The following is a 24,707-nucleotide window of genomic DNA, read 5'->3' as shown; positions in this document are numbered from 1 at the left end:
ATTATACCTTCAACTCTAAAAAAGCACAAGATTCCTTTTAAAGATTGCTAATTTTCAAAAGCGTTTCAAATTTTGAATTAAGCAGTCCCGAAGAAAACAGTGCAACAGTGGCTGGAAAGGTTTGCACGATGAATGTGAATAAATGTGAATGAATAAGACCAAACAATTGTTTTTGCATTTTTTTCCTTCCCTGGGCGTGCACTTTTTTTTTTTTTTTTTTTTTTTTTTTTTTTTTTGCAGCGCACCAAACGCTGAAGACATTCTCCATCACTACAACAGCAGAGGACAAGAGAGCATCAGTAGATCGAGGGAGAGCAGTAGAGAGGAAGCTACCTCCTCTCGCCATTTCCATCACCACAACCTTCATCGTCATCATTCTCTCTTTGAATACATGTCGGTGAAGATGATGTTGCGCTAACGAGCAGCGGAAGGAGTGCTGAAAGCACGAGAGGTATTTTTAAGTTGAATACGCGGAGGAAACGTATGTATGTTTGGATTTCGGCTCTTTTCCCTTCGCCAATGCAAAAGGAAATATGCAGCGAAGCTTCAGCATCCTCTACACCAGTTTACTGGGGATGTGCTTGGCTTCAAGCGCAAGTTTCCCAAGTAACATCAATATAGGTAAGAATGGCGCGCGCGCACTCATCCCGCAAACCCTTTGTCTCCTTGTAAAATGATTGCTGTGCCGCTCTCACCCAGAGTAGGTCTTTTTTTGTGTAATTTCACGTTATAATGATTTGTGTTTGGTGCTCAACAGGAGGATTGTTCCCCACCGAGTCCCATGAATATGAAGTGTTCCGCTTCGCCCTTTCACACCACCAGGACATCCCCAAACTGGTGCCGCAGGTCGATATGGTCAAAATGGGAAATAGTTTTTCCATGACATATGCCTGTGAGTATTAATTCATTGTTGTCCTCCGTTTTGTGGTTTGTTTTCTAAACAATATGTGTTAAACCGTAATGGCATCAAGGCTGTATGTGGCTCATAACTGTTGCGCGGGGACCCTTTTTGTCAACCTCTTGCTGCGTGAACGCGGTGCGCTTTTTTGCGCTCCGGGTAGGCCAACCTCTGCATAGGAACAGGCATCTATTTTTTATTTACATTTCCTGTCTCAATGCTTTTGGAACCCTTTTATCAGCCCCCTCTGATCTTTATTCGGCTCAAACTAAAGTAAAAATAATGCATCAAAGCGAAAGTGGATCAAGAGAAAGAAACACAATATCACAATGTAGGCTGCGTGATTCGTTTTAAAATGTACCTGTGTATTCTAATGTGAATGCAAGAAATACACCAACTTTTCTTTTTGTGACAAAAAAAAAAAAAAACACGCTGGGGGAGCTGAAATGATGCCAAATTATTCCAGTGTTATTTTTAACAGTGGGTATGCTATTTTCCTTTGGCTGATAGATAATATGTGTCATAATGCCAGTCAGAGAACAAATGCATGCCTCAGAGATACAAAGGAAACGTCACAGTAAATTGTTTCTTCTTTGTTACTCTACACTTACCCCTCCTTTGTATTCTGATGACAAGATCAAATTTTGTCCCACGCTGCAATTGCAGTATAATAAATATTAGCCATCTTTTCATGCATTGGGCAGGCTCATTCAGCTCAGAATGTTACTGTTTGGAAACCATGGTCTTGCAATGCTCGACCAACTTGAACGATATTATCTTGACAATGACAATACATTGCTTTCTATTGTGGCGGTCGTGGCTGAGGCAATTGAGCGAGTCGTTCAGAAACCGGAGGGCCGGCGGCTCGAACCCAGCTCTGTCTGAGCCACATGTCGTGTCCTTGGGCAAGAGACTTCACACACCTTGCCTCGGGGACCCTTGGCTAAGTCTGGTGCATTTACAGAAATGTTCATTGATCTACACTGTCCTTGTTAAACAGAAAGAAATTAAAATATTTAATCTTATGCATATGTGGAATAGCTGTGTCAACAATGCATACTGTGTAACATTGCAACAAATTGGAACTGAGGATTTCAGCAACAACAACAAAAGACTGAAACAATGCACAAAATTATATTTTGAAAAGTTGTTACAAAATGAAAAAGGGCAAAAATCTAACGTAATGTAACGGCCAGTATGGAGCTTGTGGAACTGGTGCATGGGTATGTAATTAAAAGTAAACACACAAAACACCCCTTGATTGATGATATTGTTTCCTCTCTGAGTGGAAATGAATGTGAATATGAAGGTCACAGAGCAAGAGGATTACGCCCAAATCAAACACAGTCATGTTTGTATTGAAGACTAGAGTCAAGTTTTGGACAAGGACACATTATTCAATTCAGTTGTGAGTGCTTTGGAATGCTAAAGTCTGATCTGTCTTGTATTTCATCTGTAGGGTGAGTATCTGGGTCTGTGCTGCTTGTCAGCATTATACGCTACTTACAAAATCGATCAGAGTGGTGGTTTTGTTTTTAGTGTATTGTGTTTCCTGGGGTCACTGATGGTGTACTGGTACATTTGCTTGACGTCTGTGCAGACCACATTGGTTCAGTTCCACTCAGTATAATGGGAATGGTTGTTTGCTTTGTGTGGCACATGTCCAATCCATGGGGTCTGCCTTTTTTGCAATACTCTAGATTCCTGTTGTACACTGAGAAGTGGTAAATGGTAAGGATACCTAATATAGATGGGTATTTTGTTTCTCTTGTCATACAGAAGTGAGATTAAAGTGGCTGCAATGTGTTGCTCCACCCTACCATTGCACCATATTGCTGCGGTTGCTACCCCACTGGGTGGTTGCAGATGTGTGTCTAGAACAGACCTAGAACAGTCTAGTCCTTAAATCCCAAACCACAAAGACCAAAATATAGAGCATTTTAGGGAGACTTCTTATCACATTGTTTTATCCGTGAGCACGGAACAATGAGTCCTCCTTCCTGCTTCAGTCCTCTGCCAGTCACGTTTAACTTTTGTTTTATGGTGTCACGCCTGAGTCCGTGACGATGGGCCTGACCGTGCTAAGTGTGTCACAGAATGCAATATTGCCATCGCTTCCTGTCTAAAGAAGATTTTCTCTGTGAAGACATGACGGCATGTTTGCGTCATAAGCCAGAAGAGAAAAGCAGCCTATTCCTGGGTTTCGATTTACTATGCCTAATTAGATGAGCGTGTGTGTTTGCAACTGGATGCCCATTCTGACATCTGTGTAGGATGTCGTGGGTGAGTGACAGTTCTCTGTGGGAAATTGCCCGGTGGCTCTCATGGTGCATGAGCGTGAAAAGCATTGGGTGAATGAGCCCTTGTGCACAGGGCATGAATAGCGCTCCGGATGAGGGTGATACTCATCAGCTGGCTCTTATGACTCGCCACTTCCTCGAGAAGCGATCCCTTCCATTGCATGCTCGCACGCACGCATGCACGCACACACACAAACGCACACATGCACAGACACTGGCACCTGCCTTGAAGAACGGGGTCTTGAGGGTGATATCACTATTTGGCAGCTTTTACTTGGGTACTTCTTTGGTATGGTAAAAAGGTCGAGCTTGACAACTTGACTCTCTGCAAAACTGTATGGAGTGAGAGGAACATTAAGCCACTTGCCAAGAAGAAAAATGATACATTAGTGCATGTTCGTCATTGTTGTCTTTTGTTGAAAATATTACCACATTACATTCATTCAATGCTAATGTGAACATACTAAATTAATCTTACACAACTGATGTACACCCTATTAGATGAACATTTACTGTTCGAGATCATACCTTGAGATCAGTTGCTGTAAATGTTGGTTGATTTGTGGATTCAGATAATTCGATAATTGATGAGTGTGTAATTCATTATATGCCCTGTGTATTTATCTGGAAATTAAAGATGGGAACACCGCTGCCATGTGAGAAGGCAGATTGGAGCTAATTTGGATTTCATTCTGCTTTCACCGAGTCAAAAAGTAGGACCTGTAGTTTCTCAGTCTCAGCTTACTAGAAAGGCATCTTGCAAAGATGCCACTTCAGTGGTTCAAAATAACTGCCAGGGTTGCTGCGTGTACATGACAAATATTAGTCACTGTTCCCCACAGTTAGATATCACATTACCATAATCTGCTATTGACTGGGTTTATAATAAGGACAAACTGAGTTGCAAGCTTCAAATCCTGTTGCAGGCTCATCCTTTCATGATCGACTTTTCTCTTTGATATCCGTGTGTGTGTGTGTGTGTGTGTGCGCGCGTGTGTGCGTGTGTGTGCGTGTGCACGTGTGCACGTGTGTGAGGGGGGGATTTACACCAGTCTTCAGCTATTTTAGGTTTTAAGCCCTGCTTTTAAATGACAAAATATAGCACCAGGTGCCAAGCTATAACTGCGCTATTTAAAACATTCATCTCGCTTCAAGGTTACTAATGTGACTTTGATTTTATGTCCAGTTCAGTCATTGTGGAAATAAACCTTTTGTTAAGACTAATGAGTGTTCATCAAATAGACATTTTCTATTGTTGCTGTGACGCAGGTAGCAGTGCTTCAATTGGTATCTGAGGCTAATGGAAAGAATCTACGATGGAGTCATCAATGAGGCCTGCCCAGCTAATCGATACAGAATACGGGGTAGTGGTAACATAGGGTACGCCCCTTATGGAAGACACTTATAGGGTATTGTTGCAAGATTGGCTGTATGCTGGTCTTTGTCAAGGAGAAACTGCGCTGGCAGAGGTTTAGAGATCATGTCGAAAATTGGTCAACTGCAGATGAAAATCATGTTAGTGGCACTTAATGTCTTTCAAACACAGAAGTGGCCACTTCTACACAAGATAGCTAGAAGAAAAGCTTCCTTACATAAATCACTACCATCCAAAAAAATTATAAATCAAATATACAGTCATATAAAAAGCCATACAAATGCAATATCACTATCAATGACAGCAAAACATTTTAATAGCACAAGAACAGTAGCGTCGGCATCTATGCCTCTTGATAAAGAGTATTGCTGTAATACAAGGTTTATTTGTCAAGAAAAAAGGAGAAGGCTACATAACATCAATGAATTGTTATTTGTGACACTTGTAGGCAGTGGGGAAATGTTGAAGAAATCAATGCTTCAAATTATACCCTAACAAAGCTGTTTTTGTTCTGCTTTATTTAACCTAGATATATTTCCGTAAGGCAATTGAGAACACATTCTCATTGAAAATGCCGACCTGGCCAGGAGGCAACAGAGAACAGAGTAAAACTAATCAAAATAAAAGTAAATACAAATACATACACAATGGTCTTGCATTTTTATAGAAAGCATGTTGCTGGCACATCCTGATTTTTGAGTATTTTAGTGAATTTGTTTGGATGCAAGCAGGGAGATTCTGTCCTCCATCCGTTTGTGTTATTTAGAATCGCAGTTCATTTTCATTTATAAATATGACAACGGTTGGCATCAAACCCTCTGAAACGGTATGGAAATAATTTTATTGAACACATTATTATTATTATTATTATTATTATTATTATTATTATTATTATTGTTATTGTTATTATTATTATTATTATTATTATTATTATTATTGTTATTATTGTTATTATACTTTTTAAATCATTCCACTGGCAGGTGCACACCTATGGGGAGGCACATGAACAATCAGGGTGGGGATAGATAAACGATGTCCGACATATTAAATTTGCTAGCGGCTATCGTCATGAGCTCACTCTGAATTTAAGGCAGGTACTCACTTCCTTTGGTTGCTGCCACACCGGACAAAAGCAGTTGCAATGCTCCACTTATGCACGGATTGCTGTTTTTTTTCTTTTTTTTTTTTTCACGCAGAGACGTCTCTGTGAAAGATGCCATTGTGCCCTATTTAAAGTGAATGAGAGGAGCTGCTATGATTAGCAGCAAATCAAGTGGCTGTGTTCACGCCAACCAAGGCGCAAACCACCATTTTTAAAATACATCCTTGCATGCATATGCAAAGTTACCAACATCTTGTTTAACATAGCTGCACGCAGATTAAAGCCTCTTGCAACACTGGAATTTTAGAGACCACAACAAACCGTACAGGGTTATTTATTTAGTAAATGCCACTGCCAGTATGGATGAATGAATGGATGAATGACTGAACCACTGCAGTCGTTGCTCATCAAAAAGCAAAATATCAATTTGAAAGGCTAAGCAGCAATATGATTATGTTAATTTCAACTATCCAACATAACAGCTTTCCAATTGGAACCGCAATGTACAGCTGCAGTACTGGTTGAGCGCATTTTTCAGTCTGTCACCGAATAATTTCATCTCTGGCACACAAAAAACAACAAGAAAAAAAACAAAAAACATTTATTTGATTCTTCATAATTGCTATTCATTCACATGATGTTAAAATACTTCTGGTTGGAGATAGGTAGGTAGGTAGGTAGGTAGGTAGGTAGGTAGGTAGGTAGGTAGGTAGGTAGGTCGGTCGGTCGGTCGGTCGGTCGGTCGGTCGGTCGGTCGGTCGGTCGGTCGGTCGGTCGGTCGGTCCTTTGTTGATCCCTGGGGGAAATTCAGTTTACAGAATTGAATGATGTTTTCTTGTGTGGCTCAACAAGCAACTACCTCATTTCTTGTTTATTATCTGAATTGATGCCGACGACTGAATTAAAATCTGAAAGTGTACTATGTGTAAAGAATTCACGAGTCACACGTGCACACAAAAACAATCGCTAACAAGAGATTGGGCAGATGTCTTTAATGTATTATTCAGTTCAACACATCCAAAGCAATCACTCCATGGAACTATGAATTTTAAATATTCAATAATAACCCCTGGAAAAGTAGCTACATTAACGACTGTTATGCATAATTATCCTCTAGAGGAAAGGGAAAAAGAAATTATTATCTCCCTTCTACTTTCATTTGGGTGTGTTTGTCTATGTCCCCAGTCACCCCCCTCCCACCTTCAGGGGTACATATAGTGTCAGCTTGGATGCAGTGCATCCAAGATGACACTATCTGTACTAGAATATTTTGAGAAAAGGGTAAACTGCTTTTTTTTCTTTAGGTCTGGTGACTGTCGTGGGGAAGCCTTGGGGTGATGTATTACATTTTGTTGCTTGTCTGTCAGTGAGGTGCATCTTCGGCTTAGTTGACTGACATCCACAGTCCTTTCTTTATGAGAGGGATTACTTGGATTTAATATTGAAAAAGAATAGCAGGTCAGTATTCCTACATGACGGTTATTTGTTAAGGGAAAAACAAAGAATTGAGGGAGAAATGAAAAAATAAGATTCTGACAACCATTCTCTCAGGAGTGAGATTCTGGCAGGTGCTGGTTTGATGAATGATTAGCCAACATCGGGGATAGTGAATGGCCCATAGCAATCAATGTAGATCGGCCAAAATCGCTCCCCAAGCAGCAGAGTGATGGAGCGCAGAGCAGGCGGCGAACGCAGATTCTTTCTGTGTGCTGTGTCCACTTGTGTTGCTTTGCACAAGAAAGCCAGAGCAATGTGCACACGGGGCACAACGGCGGGAGGAAAGAAAAGGTTAGGAAAGGAGAAACTACTCCACCTGTCATTTTATTGCCTTTATGGAGAACATCATTGTCACATACAGTGCAAACAAAAAACATTGCAGTGGACAATTGTGTTGCTTCCAGGAATTTATACTATGTTGATCCATTAAAATCAACTCCAGTTAATTCTAGCAGATTGGATTTAAGACCAAAAAAGAATAGTACACTGAAAAAAATGATGTGTTAAATTTACTTTATTTCATTCCATCAAGTGGTTGCACAAAATGAGATTATCTGGATCAAAATATATTTTTTGAGTACTTTTCTTTTTGAAAATAACATTTATTCCGATGCTTTTATTTCCGCAGTTTGTTCACAATTATTAATCAATGCATGTTATACAATTGATGATCACTTAATAGTCAAATAATGATTTACCCAGAGCAAAACTTGAAAATGTAATTGATTTATTCCTGTTCAGCCAACTTTTGTTCCATCAATTTATACCAACTGTACTGATATTTAAATGTAATTGTCAAGTGACTGATGTTGATAAAAAACATAAATACACAAAACAAAAGAAAATGGTATGCTAAATAATGAGAGAAATTAAACAAACTTTTCACGACTATCTAATGAGTGCATTCTTCTTTAGTTCTTGCCATGACTTCTATGAGCCTTTAATAGCCCTGTTGAAGGCCACACAATTGAAAGTGAGCAAAATATAACTAGTAATTTAGGAAACACTCTTGTCTCATTGTCTTTCCTCTTTTTAATTTCACGTTCCTTGAACATTCCCGTTGAATTCTGAGATATTCGTGTTCCAACCTTCCACCGGAGCTGATGTCAGCTTCATTGTCATTTCCCCCCATTGTGCGCCAACGCATTCTCAGTACTCATGCTGCTTCTTTGTATTCAAACAACATCCCCAGTATTTAAAAGAAATCCGTCATCTCCGGAGGTAATGGCAGCTGGGATGTGGAGGTCTGAGCTTGTGATGTGTTGGGCGGGCAATTAGAAAACAATGTGTTCGGGGATGCAGAGTGAGCGCGCCATGATGGCAGCTGTCATGTTTTTGGTGGCAAAGACAGCAGTAAAATTGTTCCTTTGTCACTGACTGCACATCTCGGGAGCCTTCACATACTCTAATACAGAGCAAATTCTACAAGTATATTAAACAGTGTGACACATTGCTGCTGCTGCTTTCGCCGCACAGTGCTGTTCTTACCCACAAAATGCCTTCTCTTGTGGCGTCCAATCAAAGCCGTGCCGTGTTGCCAGATATGAAACAGTTGAGGATTGTATATACATCCCACACACAAATTAGGTGTTACACACATGCAATATAATCTCTCGGCGTGAATTAAACTTCAGTGACTAATAGTGAGCCAGTCCGTAAGCAATACCACATTGTTGTTTGTAAATGCCAAACACAGTGTTCGAAAGACTCCCTCTGTGTGCTATTGCATGGCAGTTTTAAGATAGAACTTCATTGATCCCACAATGGAGACATTTTCTTGTTTCAGCAGCCCAGTATAGGAAATTATTTTGCTAGATGCGCTGCAACTGTACCCTTGTAAAGCTTGTTGCTTCTTGTATATAGAGAGTAGAGGAATTTTGTAAAGACCCTCTAAATTATTATATATTACTCATCCATCTATCCATTTTCTGTACCGCTTTGTCCCCACGGGGGTCGCGGGTGTGCTCGAGCCTATCCCAGCTGTCATCGGGCAGTAGGCGGGGGACACCCTGAACTGTTTGCCGGCCAATCGCAGGGCACACAGAGACAAACAACCATCCGTATTCGCACTCAGGGGCAATTTAGAGTGCTCAATTGGCCTACCAAGCATGTTTTTGGCATGTGGGAGGAAACCGGAGTGCCCAGAGAAAACCCACGCGGACAACTCCACACAGGGAGAGCCGGAGGTGAAATTGAACCGGCACCGCCATTATATATTGATCCCATATATTAATATTATAGCTTGAAATTCTTGACCTTGTTATGTGTTTGAGATCAATTGAACTTGAAAGTGTTTCTAAACCTTTGACTGGTACTGTATATAGTATGAGTCCTAGCAATTGGCTGGAAATCAGCGTGTAGCTCACCCTAATAGGGAAGAAGATGGATAGATGGGAATGACTTCCGGAAATCTGTCAAATATGTTGGATGGAAAACGTTCAATAAAAAATATGTATTTTGAGTTTTGAGAAGGTTGTTATACATATTATACCTGTATTTGAAAACCAATCGTCACCGTAGTTACTTTCGTCTACTCTACTCCGCGCTCCTTTCTGAGCACATCTACTGAAGAAAGTGTGGATGCCACATTTTTCTCTAATGCCGGGATGTCAAACTCTTTTTTTTTTGTCATGGGCCGCATAGCTATGGTGTCCCTCGGATGACTGTGAAACCATATATATACTGTAAATGCATGATCCCCTAACATACAAATCTAATTTATGGGTAACTAATATTGAAATCAGAAGGCCGCCACGGCTGTCTCATGGTTCGACCGACCGTTCGGGAAAACCCAGGCATTGTAGATTGGAATTTCACATAAAAATACTTAACACTTTTAAGATACAATGTTCCTGTATTCCACATGATATATTCTGAGAAATAGACTACAGTAAGGAACATTCCAGGACACAGTGGTGTAAAGTCATTGTCAGTTAATGTGACAGTGATACTAACTGACAGATACAGATTCTTCAACATAGCAGGCCAGGGGTAGCTACGAGATTTCTCTCATTCCAATTTCCAAATGAATTAGCATGCTGCTTGTGTTGCCTCTTCCTGAGCCCCACATTCAACCCCATCACTTTGGGTGTCAAGCAAATTGAAACTGTGAGCGAAATTTTGCCCCCGCACTTACTGACAGACATGCAGATGGGGAGATAATTGCAAAAGGAGGATTGTTAAGGAGATAATTGGTATTTCTACACGGCGTGATGGGAGATGGTCTCGGCATGGGGTTCTAACCTGCTGGCCGGGTAAGTATTTCTTCAGCAGGTGGCAGGGCTGGGCTGCACACCATGGGAAAAGAGTGAGGAGGAGATACAATAGCCTGGCAGGGGCAGGTTAGAGAAGAAGAGAGAGAAATACCCGATGCTGAGGCGAGTGTTCTTGCACCCTCGATTACCTGTCTAATGAGGCGATGCGGCGCCGTTGTTTTATTACTTAGAGGAAATGGGAGAAATCTAGATTTCACCCAGCAATCCCCTTTTCCCACTGCGAGGCCGACATTTGTTTTCTCTTCGGGCTGCAGTCTCGCACATTATCTCCCCTCGCAAGCAATAATATATCAGTTCTGTCCCTCTCCTACCCACCAGCGTCTTATTTCTACTATCAACGTCTCAAGTACTGAGACATTCCTGCGCATTAACTTCCCATCAGCCCTGTTGATACGATGCAATCACGCAATCATATCAAGCTGCAAAATTTGGTTGTAATTGATGCTTTCTCAGTATTTTTATGTTTTCTTTTATGCGTTCCACCTTACTTTATGTATCTCCATCTTTTGATCTCCTTTCCCTTTTCTTGCCCATCATTTTTGTGATGTGCACGCACACACAGAGAGATCAGGAACAGCAGTGTCATAAACACCGCTTCATTGCTCTTGCATAAGGTGCAAATCTCCCTGGAGCCAGAGGAGCCAAAGCAGTTTATACAGGCGAATAGCAAGCACACCTCCCTCGAGCACAACACTCCAGGGGGCATCTCAAGAGAGTTGGGCAAGGACCAACTCATCAAACTCTTTGGGGGCACAAGAAAAATCGTGATTGGAGTGAAGTTTTTGCCCATGCACAGAGGTGCCATGAATCATTTTCTCAAAAGGACATCCAACCTCACTATGGCACCCAGTCACTGATGGAGACATTCATGCAGAACCACGCTGGTGCCGTGTCCCTGTCTCTTGGGTCCCGCTTGTGTGCACACAGGGAGATTGATTGCACCGTGTGAGTCACGGCGTGTTGGAGGGCTCCCTCCCTCAGCCACCCATCACCTGAGGGTTTCTTCACAAGCTGCGTGTGTGAGAGGCCCTGTGAATAAGTTATTGACTTCCTTTGTTAGGCCGCTCATTAATGTATCTTATTATTCGCCACAAGATGGATGGGACCAGAGGGGGGTACAACATTCTCTGTTTTGATTACACACATCATTTGACAGTTATCTGCCATGGGTGGCTGAGCAGAGCGCCATTGCGTACGTCTTCCGGTGTCTGGTGTCATATATGTTTATCTCCCCTCAAAGTGCGATGTGGTTGATTGAGTGACCCTTCACCCTTGTGGAGGAAAGAGACGGTGTGTATTACTCACTGATGTGACAGGAGATGCCCTTCCCTTGTCATTGTCTCCCCTTTAACCCTCAAACAAAAATGAAAACAATACAGCATCGATGTGACTTCTTCCAGCAATGGACAGATTTTTTAGTTAGGGCACAAATTCATATAGGTTGATGATTTTGCAAAAAGTAGTTCATATGAACATGAGCTATGCATTTTACAGGAACCCACTTTAAAAGAATCTTTAATTAATGCAATAACATATTCCAGTAATGTGCGAGAGGGTGACATTACATGTTTTCCTTGTCAGGTTACTTAGATTTTGTAACTTTTCTGGACTAAAAAGTAAAATAAGATTGGACATCTTCAGGCTTGAAAAGGAAAGCTGTGACATTGGGGCTGAAAGCATACTAAATCTCTACAGTTCAGCATGACTGTAGTAATGTAGATTTAATGTGTAAGAAGGTTTGCCTTGAATTTAATATACTCATCCTTCTGTGGGCCTTTCTCCATTTTGTCTTGTTTCATTTATTTCACTACACCAAATCCATAGAGCATACACATCACATGCCCTATTTTGTGGAGTCACCTGGCATGTCAGTCTTCTGTCGAGAGGCCCTGTTAAAAAAAAAAAAAAAAATGGATGACTGGATCGGAACCTTCCAATCAGTATGCCCTCTCTCCAGATGAACCTGACTTGCTTTGACTGTAAAATTCCCTCGGCTCTTCTGACCTTAATGGTGCACATGATAATGGCAGGCAAGTCCTATGGGAAGAAAATGGTCACATGCATGTTTGAGAAGGCACACTGTAAAACATGTTTGCTGTTTTAAGAACATATAGCTTGCATGTGCACATGTTTTCACTAAGAATGTATCTGAATAAAAACGATCCCTCTCACCTTTAGCTAAGAGGTATAAAATATTTACCTTTTTTTACCTTTTAACTCAAGGATTTTTTTTTTTTATTTTAATCCAAGAAGACGTAATTTTATTCGGCTAGAGTTAGTTAAAAAAAAACATTTTTTCAAGCTGTGTTGAAAATGGTTGGATGGATGGATATATCATAAAAAGTAACACGATGGCTGAAATAGAACAGTTGCATTTCTATTCATTTTCTTGGGAAAATTTATGTTTTGAGTTACAAATAGGAACACAGAATGAATGAAGTAACCTGAGGTACCACAACATTTTACAGTGTTTGACCTCTTTTTCCAGCTTTGCCATATGACACGAATGGCTATTAAGAATATTAAATTAAGAATATTAAACACATTATTTCAAACACGAGAGGCATGTTGGCAAGTGATTTACATGGTTACCTCAAAACTCTTACTTATTTCTTAATCAGAGGTCAATATGGAACAGGGTGGCTTTCGGGACAGCACGTCAACAGCACCATATTTGTGGATTATGTTGACACACACTTTTTTGGGAGGTGTCATTACAATGTTTTGTTTTAATTTCATGTTAGACTGGAAACGAATAGCCTATTTTTAGGTTACTTTTAATGAAGCTCATTTCATTTAACGACTCAATATTCACATTTTCATTAATAAAATCAATAGGTCCTAGCAACCATCGTCCATCATGTTTTAAATCAGATGCACTTGGGCTGTCAGTAACATGCCCTCCTTGTGCAGCCGACACAGACACTTCTGTCATTTGATATTTGGCTCATGCTAAGGAGAGGGACAGCTGCATGCCACAGGCAAGACTGAATAGGCAAGAACGTAAATGTGTGAGTTGTTTTTGACACATCCTCCGGTTGTGTCCCTCTAGGATTTAACATTTTCTTTCATGTGGCTTTGGAACTCTTTGGCCTTAGCTGTTGCAAATCAATGTGCTTTACCCCCGTTGGACATGCTGGAAGGTGCTAGAAGTGTAAAGTCTTCATAAAGCTTCACTGCATCTGTATGCAGAAGGCTGATGTTTCTGGGGGATGTTTGTTTGAAGTGTCAATGAAAATGTGATGCAGCAGAATTCCGAGTCAAATCCTGCATTATTTTGGATATTCTCTCTGGATTTTGTTAAACCAAGTCACTTTAGCAGTTTCACTAATTCTAGCAAAGTAATCCTAATTATGACAAAAACACTCAATTACCACTCCAGCTTTCAAAGTTATTTTTCAGGTTTAATTGCTGCCAAAGAACCTCAGTGCTGCCATGACAGCTAACCGATTAGAAGACATGTTGCTGGGCCACTTTTTGGTTTTCCAGACCTCTTTTGTTTTGACATTTGAAGAACATGACTGTGCTTCTCCTTAACAAGTCATACAAACATGTAGCAATGTAGCAATGTTTAGGTAGCGGTTTCCTCAAACTGAATAATGCAGGTTCAGTTGTCACTCTCCCATCACCATTGTCCCTGAGCAAGATCTTGAACCTCAAGTTACGCTTAATGCTGCCATCAGTGACTATATGCGGGTTAAGTGTTATATTCCATTCAGTTTTCCTCTTCAAAAAGGACCTTGAGTTTGAGGCCACTTCACTCCTATGTTTTCCAAGGCACAAATCTCTTATCACTCACAATTTGAAGTTTTGCCTTCCCATTTAATGCAACTTTGGTTGCATATACTCCCCAGTTATTTTTTCGGAATGGTTTGAGCTTCAGGGTGTTTAAAATTGGAGTTGCTGCAATATGTTTTGTGGAATACTCACATCAGATTAGACAACTTCATGCTTCTTACCATCCAGGAGTGGGTGGTCTGTAGCAAACGGCTCCAGCTTTCTCTCGCTCTCTATTTATAGTTAGAAAATAGTTAAAACACACGCTGTCGTGAGGAAAAATGAATCATGTTTCAGGTATTATGCTAATAGGCTGTACTGCAAAGTAACGGCGGCAAACAGGCAGAACATTAAGGCTACCGCAAAAATTGGATCTGGAATGTTATAAGTGCAAATGTATAGAGGTAAAATACATCAGAATGTGCATTTAAAAGCCAGAACATGTGCAAGCCATGAAGAAAAGAATCAGTGTGGCGAGGTGCAAAATGTCTATTTCAGGGCTTGCTTTAAGTAGGGTGAGTCACCAGGCTTTTGCGATACTCGAGGCTGTGCATGTGCGTGTGCGTGTGCGTGTGTGTGTATGTGTGTGTATGTGTGCGTGCGTGCGTGCGTGCGTGCGTGTGTCTATACATGTATTCTCACATGAAGATCCCCTCACCCATCCTTTCGCCCTCTGTCTTCGTCATAGGCAAGCACACGCATTTGCCTTCCTGGTGGGTGCAGGTCTGTGACAGGTTAGGCATTTTGGATACAGGCCATCCTCGCTGCCTTTTCTCCGGCTTCTGGTGGTGAGCTGGCCTTGGTGCAGGGGACAGGCAGCAATATCAATCTGTTCCGGTAAATACTGAGATAAGGACCACCTATTGTCACAGCAGAACTGGCCCAGACCAAAACCCGCACGTGTGAATCTAGCGCGCTACTAATGACGAGACTGCAAACCTAAATGCACTACTTTTGGATAGTAAGGTGGGAATGAAGTTAGCTTGATGGACAGAAAGTGAGTGAAAGAGAGGTAGAGAAAGTGAGGGATGAAAGCAAATGATAGATGGAAGCCGCCTACTGCTGCCAGTGAAATGTCAGTGGAACCCTGGGGATACATTGATTAACCTCTCTACACCTAATCTGCCTTCAGCCCCTGCAGCTTTCACTGACGGTAAACAGACAGGCTATTCGAAAACAAATGGTTAGGGTTCCGCTTCCCCAACTGGAGCAACTGCTTTGGATGAATCTAAATATTTACAATAATAGCTTATGGTTGTGGCAAAAAGTTCAGTCGTGCGCGGTGAACATGGTCTACCTATTTTCTTGCATTGAGCCCCTTTCATTTGTCATAGGATTTAACAGACTGTGTCACACAGGTCCTCTGTTTCATCCTTTTTTTTTTGTGTTGTTTACACATTATCTAACTGTATCGGCAAGCACATGCACTGTCCAAGACTCAGTAATGGTGTATCTATATGACATACACATTTGCCAACTGTATTATACATTACATTATATAGTATATTGTACATTTTAATTGTGTAGATGTGCTAATTATAATTTGCATTTGAAATATATATTTTTTCTCTTCAAAGGTTTATTCATGCATGTTTTTTTTTTTTCCCTCTTGCAGTCTGCTCCCAGTTCTCCAAAGGTGTATACGCCATCATCGGCTTGTATGACAGGAAGACAGTCAACATGCTCATGTCCTTCTGCGGCGCCCTCCATGTCTGCTTTGTTACTCCGTCATTCCCGATTGAGACAGCCAACCAATTTGTCATTCAGCTGAGGCCTGAGCTGCAGGACGCTCTCGTAGGTGTGATCGAATACTATGGATGGAACAAGTTTGTCTACATGTACAGTTCAGACTCCGGTAGGTACCTGTCTGTCTGTCTGTCTGTCTGTCTGTCTGTCTGTCTGTCTGTCTGTCTGTCTGTCTGTCTGTCTGTCAGCCTGGGTGTATGTCAGCCTGTCTGTCTGTCTGTTTGTCTAAAGATTAAATATGAGTATCTTTGGTAGTTCTCAAAGACATCCTGTGTAAAATGAAAGACATTCAGTATTTCTACAGGTGCTCTGCCCCAATCTCAAGTGCTTTGTCCTGTTGGAAGTGGGTTGCACTGAACCCATTTAATGATTACGAGAGGCTATGTATGTTTGTGAGTGGCTGACGAATAAGCCACTGAGCAAAACGCCACCACCCCTGCCCCCAACACCACCTGTGGCCCAAAGTGCACCGGGAATGGTTCCAGCTTACCCACAACACAAATAAACACAAGTGGTGTAGAAAAAGGAAGGATAGATATGGTAAATATGTGTCAGTGTTTTGGTAATAATTGTGAAGACTAACATAAATGTATTGCCCAACTGCGGTAGACAGAGATTTTGAATTTTATAGGCATCCACAAGTTTAATTGTGATACGTCGCGTTTTTTTTTTTAAAGCACCCTTATAGACAGAGGCCACATTCGTCAACCTCCGTCGTCATGGAGAAAGCTATGTGGTGGGTGAATGAGTAACTGCCAGGCCATTCACTTCTGTGTAATTGTCTTTGTACAGTACTGGCCTAGAACACTGAAAAGAAAACTGCACAGGCACTGACTGGCAGATAAATCACACAATACAAGCAAAGATTCGGCTTTTCATTGTGTTCACCTCAGCGGAAATTTCTGGTGCTTGAAAATACACAGACAGAACTAAAGAATCCATCTTCATGTTTGCTTATCGTCTTCCCTAGAATACAATCATCGCTATCCTTCCCATGTTTTCAGGCCTTCTCACAGGTCTTTTGGTGCATGACCGCAAATGGGGGGGCTCTGTGTGACCAAAACATTAATGTACGTATGAGGCTTTTTCCCGTTTTTTAATTTTTGAAATTTAAACCATATCTCAGGTGTCTCCTAGGCTCATTAATTATATTACACATAATATCATTCTATTTCATGCTCTGTTTAATGCAAGAGAGCAACTTCGCACCGGACACCACATCCTGCTTGGCCAATATCAATAATAACTAAAATGACAACAATAAAAACAACAATAATAATAATAATATAATAATAATAATAATAATAATAATAATAATAATAATAATAATAATAATAATAACAATATATATAATAATAATAATAATAATAATTCCTTCGATTTTATTAAAGCTTTTCTAAACTATTACCTCCACTCCCCGCCCTCACCTCACTAACCTCGAGCATACTATATTATAAGTTAAGCTAACACAAATATATGAATCCAGCAAAACTCAATGCAGCTTTTCCTACCTTTTGGGGTTGACATGAATCATTGTTTTAGACTTGCAGGCCAAGGGTGAGAAATTCATTTTGAGAAACTGAAATGCTTGCCAACTGTCAAACAACATGCTAACTTCATTTTTCTTCTATGCTAGTTTAAATGTATTGAGTATAACACATATTGTCTTGTTTCAATAACAATCTATGTAGATATGGTTTACATTGTTGGAATTAGGAAATACAAATAATAATAAAAATTGCACCTTTACACAAAAATCCTATCATTTATTTTGTGCATCAATATCATATGAGCAGTTCCTTGTTTGGAGTCCAAATTTAAGATAAGAGGGAAGCATAATGTTATTGCCAGTGATGTCTAATGATTCACGGATGACTTATACCCACCCAATCCATTAAGTTTATGAAACTGTACATTTGATTATAGTATCATCAGGTCAAATCCTCTTGACCCTCTTCCCTCCACCGTGAAGTAAAAAAGAATGTCTCTAACTTTAGGACCACTCTTGTGATGTTTGGTACCCTCTTTATAACGATAGTTGAAAGAAGGGTCGTAACAGAACTGCAGACACAAGTTGGGAAGATTGTTGTAGATGTCCTATAATTCCTTCATCCTCCACTCACTATGTGTTCATGTTTGTGTTCTGTATGACTACTGGGCCACCCCCGTGTGATTGAGTGCTAGAACTGAGTCGGTGAAATTCCTACCACACGTCGTCTGTTGCCTGGAAACAGCATTGCAGTCATCTTAACCTGCAAGGTTATTTTAAGACTTTAAGATGATAGCTTTGTGAAACTGGTTTGTATTCGTATTTTGTGACCTTTAATCTGCATTCTACCATTAACTATGTCCATCCATCCATTTTCTGTACCGCTTTGTCCCCATGGGGGGGCACCCTGAACCGGTTGGCAGCCAATCAATCGCAGGGCACACAGAGACGAACAACCATCCGCACTCGCACTCACACCTAGGGGCAATTTGGAGTGCTCATTCGGCCTACCAAGCATGTTTTTGGGATGAGGGAGGAAACCGGAGTGCCCGGAGAAAACCCACGCAGGCTCAGGGAGAACATGCAAACTCCACACAGGGAGGGCCAAGGGTGGAATCGAACCTGCACCCTTCTAACTGTGAGGCGGACGTGCTAACCAGTACTCCACCGAGCCACCAGCTATGTCGCTGTTGTTATTTTTTTTTTGTGTGTGTTGTCTCAGGACAGAAAATCCAAGTGGACTTGGGCATTAAAAGGCACCGGATTTGAAATACTGCCAACAAAGTATATCTTGTTTTCTTTGACAAAAGTTAAGATTTAGGAAAACACATTGGATAGGCTATTAAACCATCATAAAAATATAAATTTCTATCAATGAAATGGTTTCCTGAAGGTTTATGTACTCTATTTACAATTGTCTGGCGCCCAGGGCTGCTAGTGGGGCCTAGATTCCATTAAGATATTATTTTCATTTAGGATGCCTTAAAAGGACCGTTTTACTTGGGCTTGTTCTACGAGGCCCCCTGTCAGCCTCTTTCTAATTCATTGGGGTGCATCAGCTACTTGTCATCATCTAAAACAAGATGTTCACTGAAAGACATGTGACCCAAAATGTAGGGAAGGGGAAAATACAATTACAACTAAAAAGGGGAAACAACTCTTGGACTCTGCAATAGAACAAATATTAATGTGAATAAAACCCTGATTTTGGTCTGTTCCGTTTCCATGATCTGACCTGATAAATGTCAGTGATGATGCAGATATAATGAATGACAAGCTGTAGAAATAAAACATAAAAAGCAGTTATGAAAATTAACTCGGACTGTTGCAAAAGAAAAAAGTAACCACTGCTTTTTTCTAGAAACATCTTAGTGTATATTCTAATTATTTAGGAATAAGTCTGTTGTAAAATGTGTGATTTATGATGAATCAATGACTTAATTTGAAGAGCAAATTAAGAACACCTTATGTGGCAAATATATTTTACAATATATTTTATATATAATAGGAGCTATATGAAAGCTGATTTCTAAAGCAGGAGAAAGTGGCCTAAATTACATAACTCAAAAATAAACTAAAGAAAATAAACGAAGAAAAGGGTTGGGGGGCACATTATTTGTGTTTTCCTTGGGTCCCAAGTGATGAGTTACAACCCTTCGCTGAGCCACAGACAGGTTCTCACACAAGCGGGGCTCTCTTCCAAATGGGTTTGTAGGGACCCACTGGCACCGCTACGCTCCCTGCTTCCCGAGTCCTGCGGAGGGTTCGGAAGGGAAAACTAAAGCTTTCAGTTGCGCCGAGTTAACATGTTAGTGTTCAATGCTTTCTGTCCCATTTGGCTGCTCTGTGTTCTGCCACATAAATGTTGTCCCCTTCACAGTTTTGCATTTCAAAGTTTTTTTTTTTGAGGAACAAAATTTTTACTCACAAACTGTGATGTGAAACCACGTGTTTTGAGACTTAGTTTTAACATTTGTATGACAATAAACAATTGATTCCAATCGCAATCACACGGCAGCTGTCCTTGGTGCTGAAACTTCACTGCGACTTTGGCGGGCACAATATTTCTCTGGCTAGACGCTCTTGATTTTTCCTTCAAGCCTTGATTTACAACCTCCTACATGATTTTTGGACACATCAATTTCAGTGCTGAATATGATAATTTAGGAAAATACCCGTTAGGGTTCTCACTCTTTTGGTGTTCAAGATCTCCCCACTGAATTGCATCGCTTCTCGTCTATGCATTTCACTTCCGGCTGTCTTATTTATTCACTCATATGGTGGTTATTTATGGCGGTCAAACATCATCCAGCCTTTTGTTTCGTAATGACTTGGCGTCAAATGAGCAGCATAGATTGCCTGCAGAGCAGTTGGTGTGCATTCAAAAATAGCAAGGCATCATTTTCTAGAGGCGGTGACTGCATTTTTAATTTTTTCTTTGACAAAGAACGTTGTTGTTGTCATTGCCATTTTTACATTTGCTAAAACTGTATTGAATTCCTGAACAGACAAATATGTGTAGGGGTATGAAAAAACCTTGTCTATAGTACCCCCCAAAACCATTTCTATATTTCAAAATATGTCTTTTTTACTTTTGTTAGCAGCTTCCAGTCTCTTGCTACAGTAAAATGATTACATTTGTCCCCTGGAATTTGTAAGGCTTCCAGTTTGAGTGGCTGACTTCCCAGAGAACAGGAGCAAAAAGCTGTGAGTCCGAGCGTAGTGTGTTTTCGAATACTCGTTTTATTCCTCTTTTAAAAAGAGCCCTTCTCTCACTGGCTCCTCTCACACTCGCTCCATGTAGTTCCAGTGTCCAGGCAACAGTGGACTGTGGCAGCGTCACTTGTAATTGTTACTTGGAGGATGTACACCGGGTCGTGACGGTGTCTTTGGCTGTGATGCATGGGCTGAGTGTTGGTGTAGAAGTGGTCATTATTTAGGCCAGCACACTTGGAAGTGTCAGTGTGCTGAATGGACTCAACCACTCATTACACTTTATCACTGAACCTTCAGGGGAAGTTCTGATGAATGGACTTGCTTCCTTGCCCTTGTTTCTGTCCTATAACAGTACTACAGGTGGGTTAAGGCATAGGAACTTACTATTCAGTATTCACAATAATTATGCAACATTCAATATAGTGGAGCAAAAGATTTGCAATTAACCACAATATTTTTGTGGCACAATCTGAGAATACGTAATTCATCACAGTAAGAGACGACAAGAATCCATTTGACAGTTTTTTGATTGCAGAAACACGAAAAGCAAAAATTAGACACAATACACAAATATTAATATCTCTAAACTTTCGGGTCTGGCAAACAATTTGCTTGAGCACATCCAGAACAATGACACAGCCAACAGAATCTATGAATAGTATACTGTATATTCATAGATGTCGTTAATCTGGTGATGAAGAAAAGGTGCCAGGGAAGAAATGTAACTGAGGTCCCAGCCCTTCAACTTGAATTCCTAAACGGCCTGTATGATATGCTTGTCCGACCTGATCATGACACAGATAACCCACGGCGGGTCAACTATGTGATAATTTGGGACAATAGTATAGTTATCTTACACAAGGGTACCCAGGTGCATGAGTAGTTTTAGGACCACCCATAGTTTTCTGTTCTTTCCCTTCCACCTTAATGTCCCTTCCTCAATCCCATTGAGGAGCTCTTGTCAGATTGGAGGTGGAAGGTGTACAGAGCCAGGTCCCACTGCTTCAGGACATAGAGGAGACTTGTGGAGATGTCGGTTTTGAGGCCTGTCAGGGCCACTCTAGGCGGTTCTTCCACTGCTGTTTGGACTAGGAGGACATCCCGTGAATGCTTGATGTGACCCTCTGGGCGGACAGAAACCAAAAGCATGATGTCCTATGACTTTTGAGGGCAGAGGGGCATTTAAAAATGAAATGTTTTGTCAGAAAATGTGTGTGATGTTTTATGTTTGTCTGTGAGACAAATGGGCATTGTCATAGATTCAGTGTGTTCCATTTCTGTTTTTTTTTTTGTTTTGTTTTCAGTGCTCGGTACATGCTTGGTAGTGTTCAGCCAGAAGCTTAGTTGTTTACTCAATGAACGCTATGTGCGTGTCATGTGAAACAATGGCCCTGTTTACCAAATGAAAATACAAGTTTTATTTTGTGAACATGTAGAGATTTGTTGGCAAAGCTTTGTTTTGCAAATGGATGCAGTTTTGAAAAACGTGTTTTAGCAACCGACAAAAAACAAACTCATTATGTATCCACAGTAACAGTATGAAAGTATTTACAGCCAAGCATTTCGTATGGAAAAAAAAAAAAATCACAAACACTACTTCTGTCATCAGTGTGTGTTGTACATACGGATACGTTGAATGATTTAATGCTTGAGTGCTGAATAGACCACACGCATCAAGGACTGGCATTAAGGATATGTCTGACAAATGATAAGTGACAAATGTTGATAATGACACAGCTCAAAACCTGTGTTCTGTCCCACGGCTCATTTCTTGACATTAAATGGATCATCCCCCAAGGCCATTCTGATAACAGCTGTGTCTTTACATGACTCTTCTTCCAAATTACTCACATTTTTTGTTTGGTCTCCCTACGTCCGTCCAGGGCTCTCTGTGCTCCAGAAGGTTTTGGACACAGCTGCAGAGAGGAACTGGCTGGTGACCTCAGTCAATGTGGAGACCATGACAGAGGCATCATTCTTGAAAGTGTTCCAAGATTTGGACAAGAGAAAGGAGGGGCAGATTATCATCGACTGTGAGACAGAGAGGCTCACTGGCATCCTTAAAAAGGTAAAGCGCTTTTCTCTTTCCAATACAATTACAATCCATTGTGCTTTAATGATCTTAAAACGTCATATAAATAAAGTCCATCTGTTTAGTTGTTTTCTACTTTTGGACACGTGCAATTAATTTAGAGCAATTAGCTTCCTCAAAGGAGTTATAGGAAGAAGTGTTTTTTGCATACCTGGCTTTGCACGATTTAACAAGATGAAGGGAAGCAGTGATGCTCAACAGAAAATGATGAGCAGGAAGTGACAGAATTTGTTGGGCTGTTGTTCTGTGCAGTCTCCAAGCATCAATGACAAAAATGATACACAACACAGGTTACGCATTTAGAGCCAGCATCCTTGAAAATTGCTCAAACAAAAATCATCCAGGAATCATAATTGACAGTTCAATAGAAAGACTTTCACGCTCACTACCTTCAGAATAAAAATGGCTTCTTTTGTCATCAAAATAAATAAACTGATTTGTTTAAAATATCCTCATATCTTGAAATAAATTAGCCAATTTGTCAGGACAAGGGTCTCTATTTTTATGATCTGCTTAAGTGTGGTGCATGGTCTACTACGCGGAGGCAGGTTCAACCTGATCTTGGCAACAGATAAGCACTGTCCGGCGGATTTACGAGAGGGAGGACCGTGCCGTTGTGAGAGTGGTCTTACCAGACTTCAAAACTGGCCAGTCAAAGTGTACTCTTTAAATGTGGCACACCAGTCGTATACTCAAGTATCATGTGCTTCCTGCTCATTGTTGTGGCCTCCCGCAATGCTCCCATATATTTGTTGTGCAGACCTAAATATAGAATACACTCTTCCAGGCACTTCTATAAGATATTCCTTCTGATATTCCGCCTGCCTGAACACTCACAAGTGCGCATTGACATGGTCACATGTTACATTGTTGACTTCTTGTTTCTTTTTACAAGCATGGGTAAGGGCATTTGCTGCCTCTGACTGGCTGTTTCTTCTTTTGTACACCTGAGTGGCTCCGCCAATGCTGTTTTGAAACTGCAGTGCACGACCCATGTCAGTATCCCACTCTGCTAACATCAGCAAGGCGAGCAGTGCTCTGTGTGTCTACTGAGAGAACATAACCCCCAAACAGCGGCTGACTAAAAAATAACGACGCGCTCAGCGACTGAATCAGTACATACCGGTATTTTGTCATTACGTGTGGGCTTTAATTACTTTAACTATGCCACAAAATGCAGACAAATAGTGAAACTACTAAACACACAGACACACAAACTTTTGTATCAGGATGGTGCATATCATGAGATGCAGAAACACACTTGTACTTGTAAACATGTTTTTGTCACAACAACCCATGAATCATACCATATCCACACCCACACATAAAGTAGAGACTATTTTAGTTGGACGTGAATGTTATTGATGGCCTGATCAACAGTTAAAGTTATTGCATCAGTTCTCATCGTCTTTCAGAAGCCCGGACTGAGAAGTTTTCCACTTAGACAGTCACCATCAATCATCCACATCTGGTCCTCGTCTCCATGGTGCCCCCGTTGTGCACCCACAAGAGTTTCTGGCACCTATATGCAGCGGTGCGCACAAATACACACCCGCCTGCCTCTTTCACCCTTTAAACTCCCGTGTTCGTCTCATTCATCTCTTACAGTACACAGATTCTCTTACGATAATGTCACTGGCAGTATACTAAGGATGACTTTTCATAGCAGCTAAATGTTAATGTAGTCTCCTTGGAGAACATCCTTGGTGACAGAATTGTTACTAGAAAAATATTGGCCCTTTCTTTTGGGGGCCAGAGTCTGAATGCCATGAATTTGCATGGCTAATTAATGGGCACACATGTCACAAACATTTGCATTTGGTAGTCAACTGTTGCCTGTATGTTTGTGTAGTCGTGTTTGTGTGCATGTGTATGTGTGCGCGTGCGTGTGCATACATGCGTACGTGCGTTTGTGTGTGCATGTGTGTGTGTGTGTGTGT

At 40.9% G+C, this 24,707-nt stretch overlaps 1 protein-coding gene across 5 annotated transcripts in view; it reads left to right on the top strand.

Moving 5' to 3' along the window:
* Positions 1 to 253: 253 nt before the first annotated feature.
* Positions 254 to 24,707, top strand: part of gria1a (glutamate receptor, ionotropic, AMPA 1a) — a 58,014-nt gene continuing 33,560 nt past the window's right edge. For 2 of the 5 annotated variants that reach the window (XM_049737714.2, XM_049737721.2), the window contains exons 1-4: positions 256 to 621; positions 758 to 892; positions 15,840 to 16,079; positions 22,559 to 22,743. In XM_049737714.2, the coding sequence (XP_049593671.1) occupies positions 534 to 621; positions 758 to 892; positions 15,840 to 16,079; positions 22,559 to 22,743 (648 nt within the window). In that variant the 5' untranslated portion in view covers positions 256 to 533. Of the gene's footprint in view, positions 622 to 757; positions 893 to 15,839; positions 16,080 to 22,558; positions 22,744 to 24,707 lie in introns of all 5 variants that reach the window. The other 3 variants (XM_049737698.2, XM_049737729.2, XM_049737707.2) reach the window with 3 other exon arrangements.

This window comes from Syngnathus scovelli, chromosome 1, assembly GCF_024217435.2.
Source record: "Syngnathus scovelli strain Florida chromosome 1, RoL_Ssco_1.2, whole genome shotgun sequence".
NCBI classification, from domain to species: domain Eukaryota; kingdom Metazoa; phylum Chordata; class Actinopteri; order Syngnathiformes; family Syngnathidae; genus Syngnathus; species Syngnathus scovelli.
This window is presented reverse-complemented; position numbering and strand designations above follow the sequence as displayed.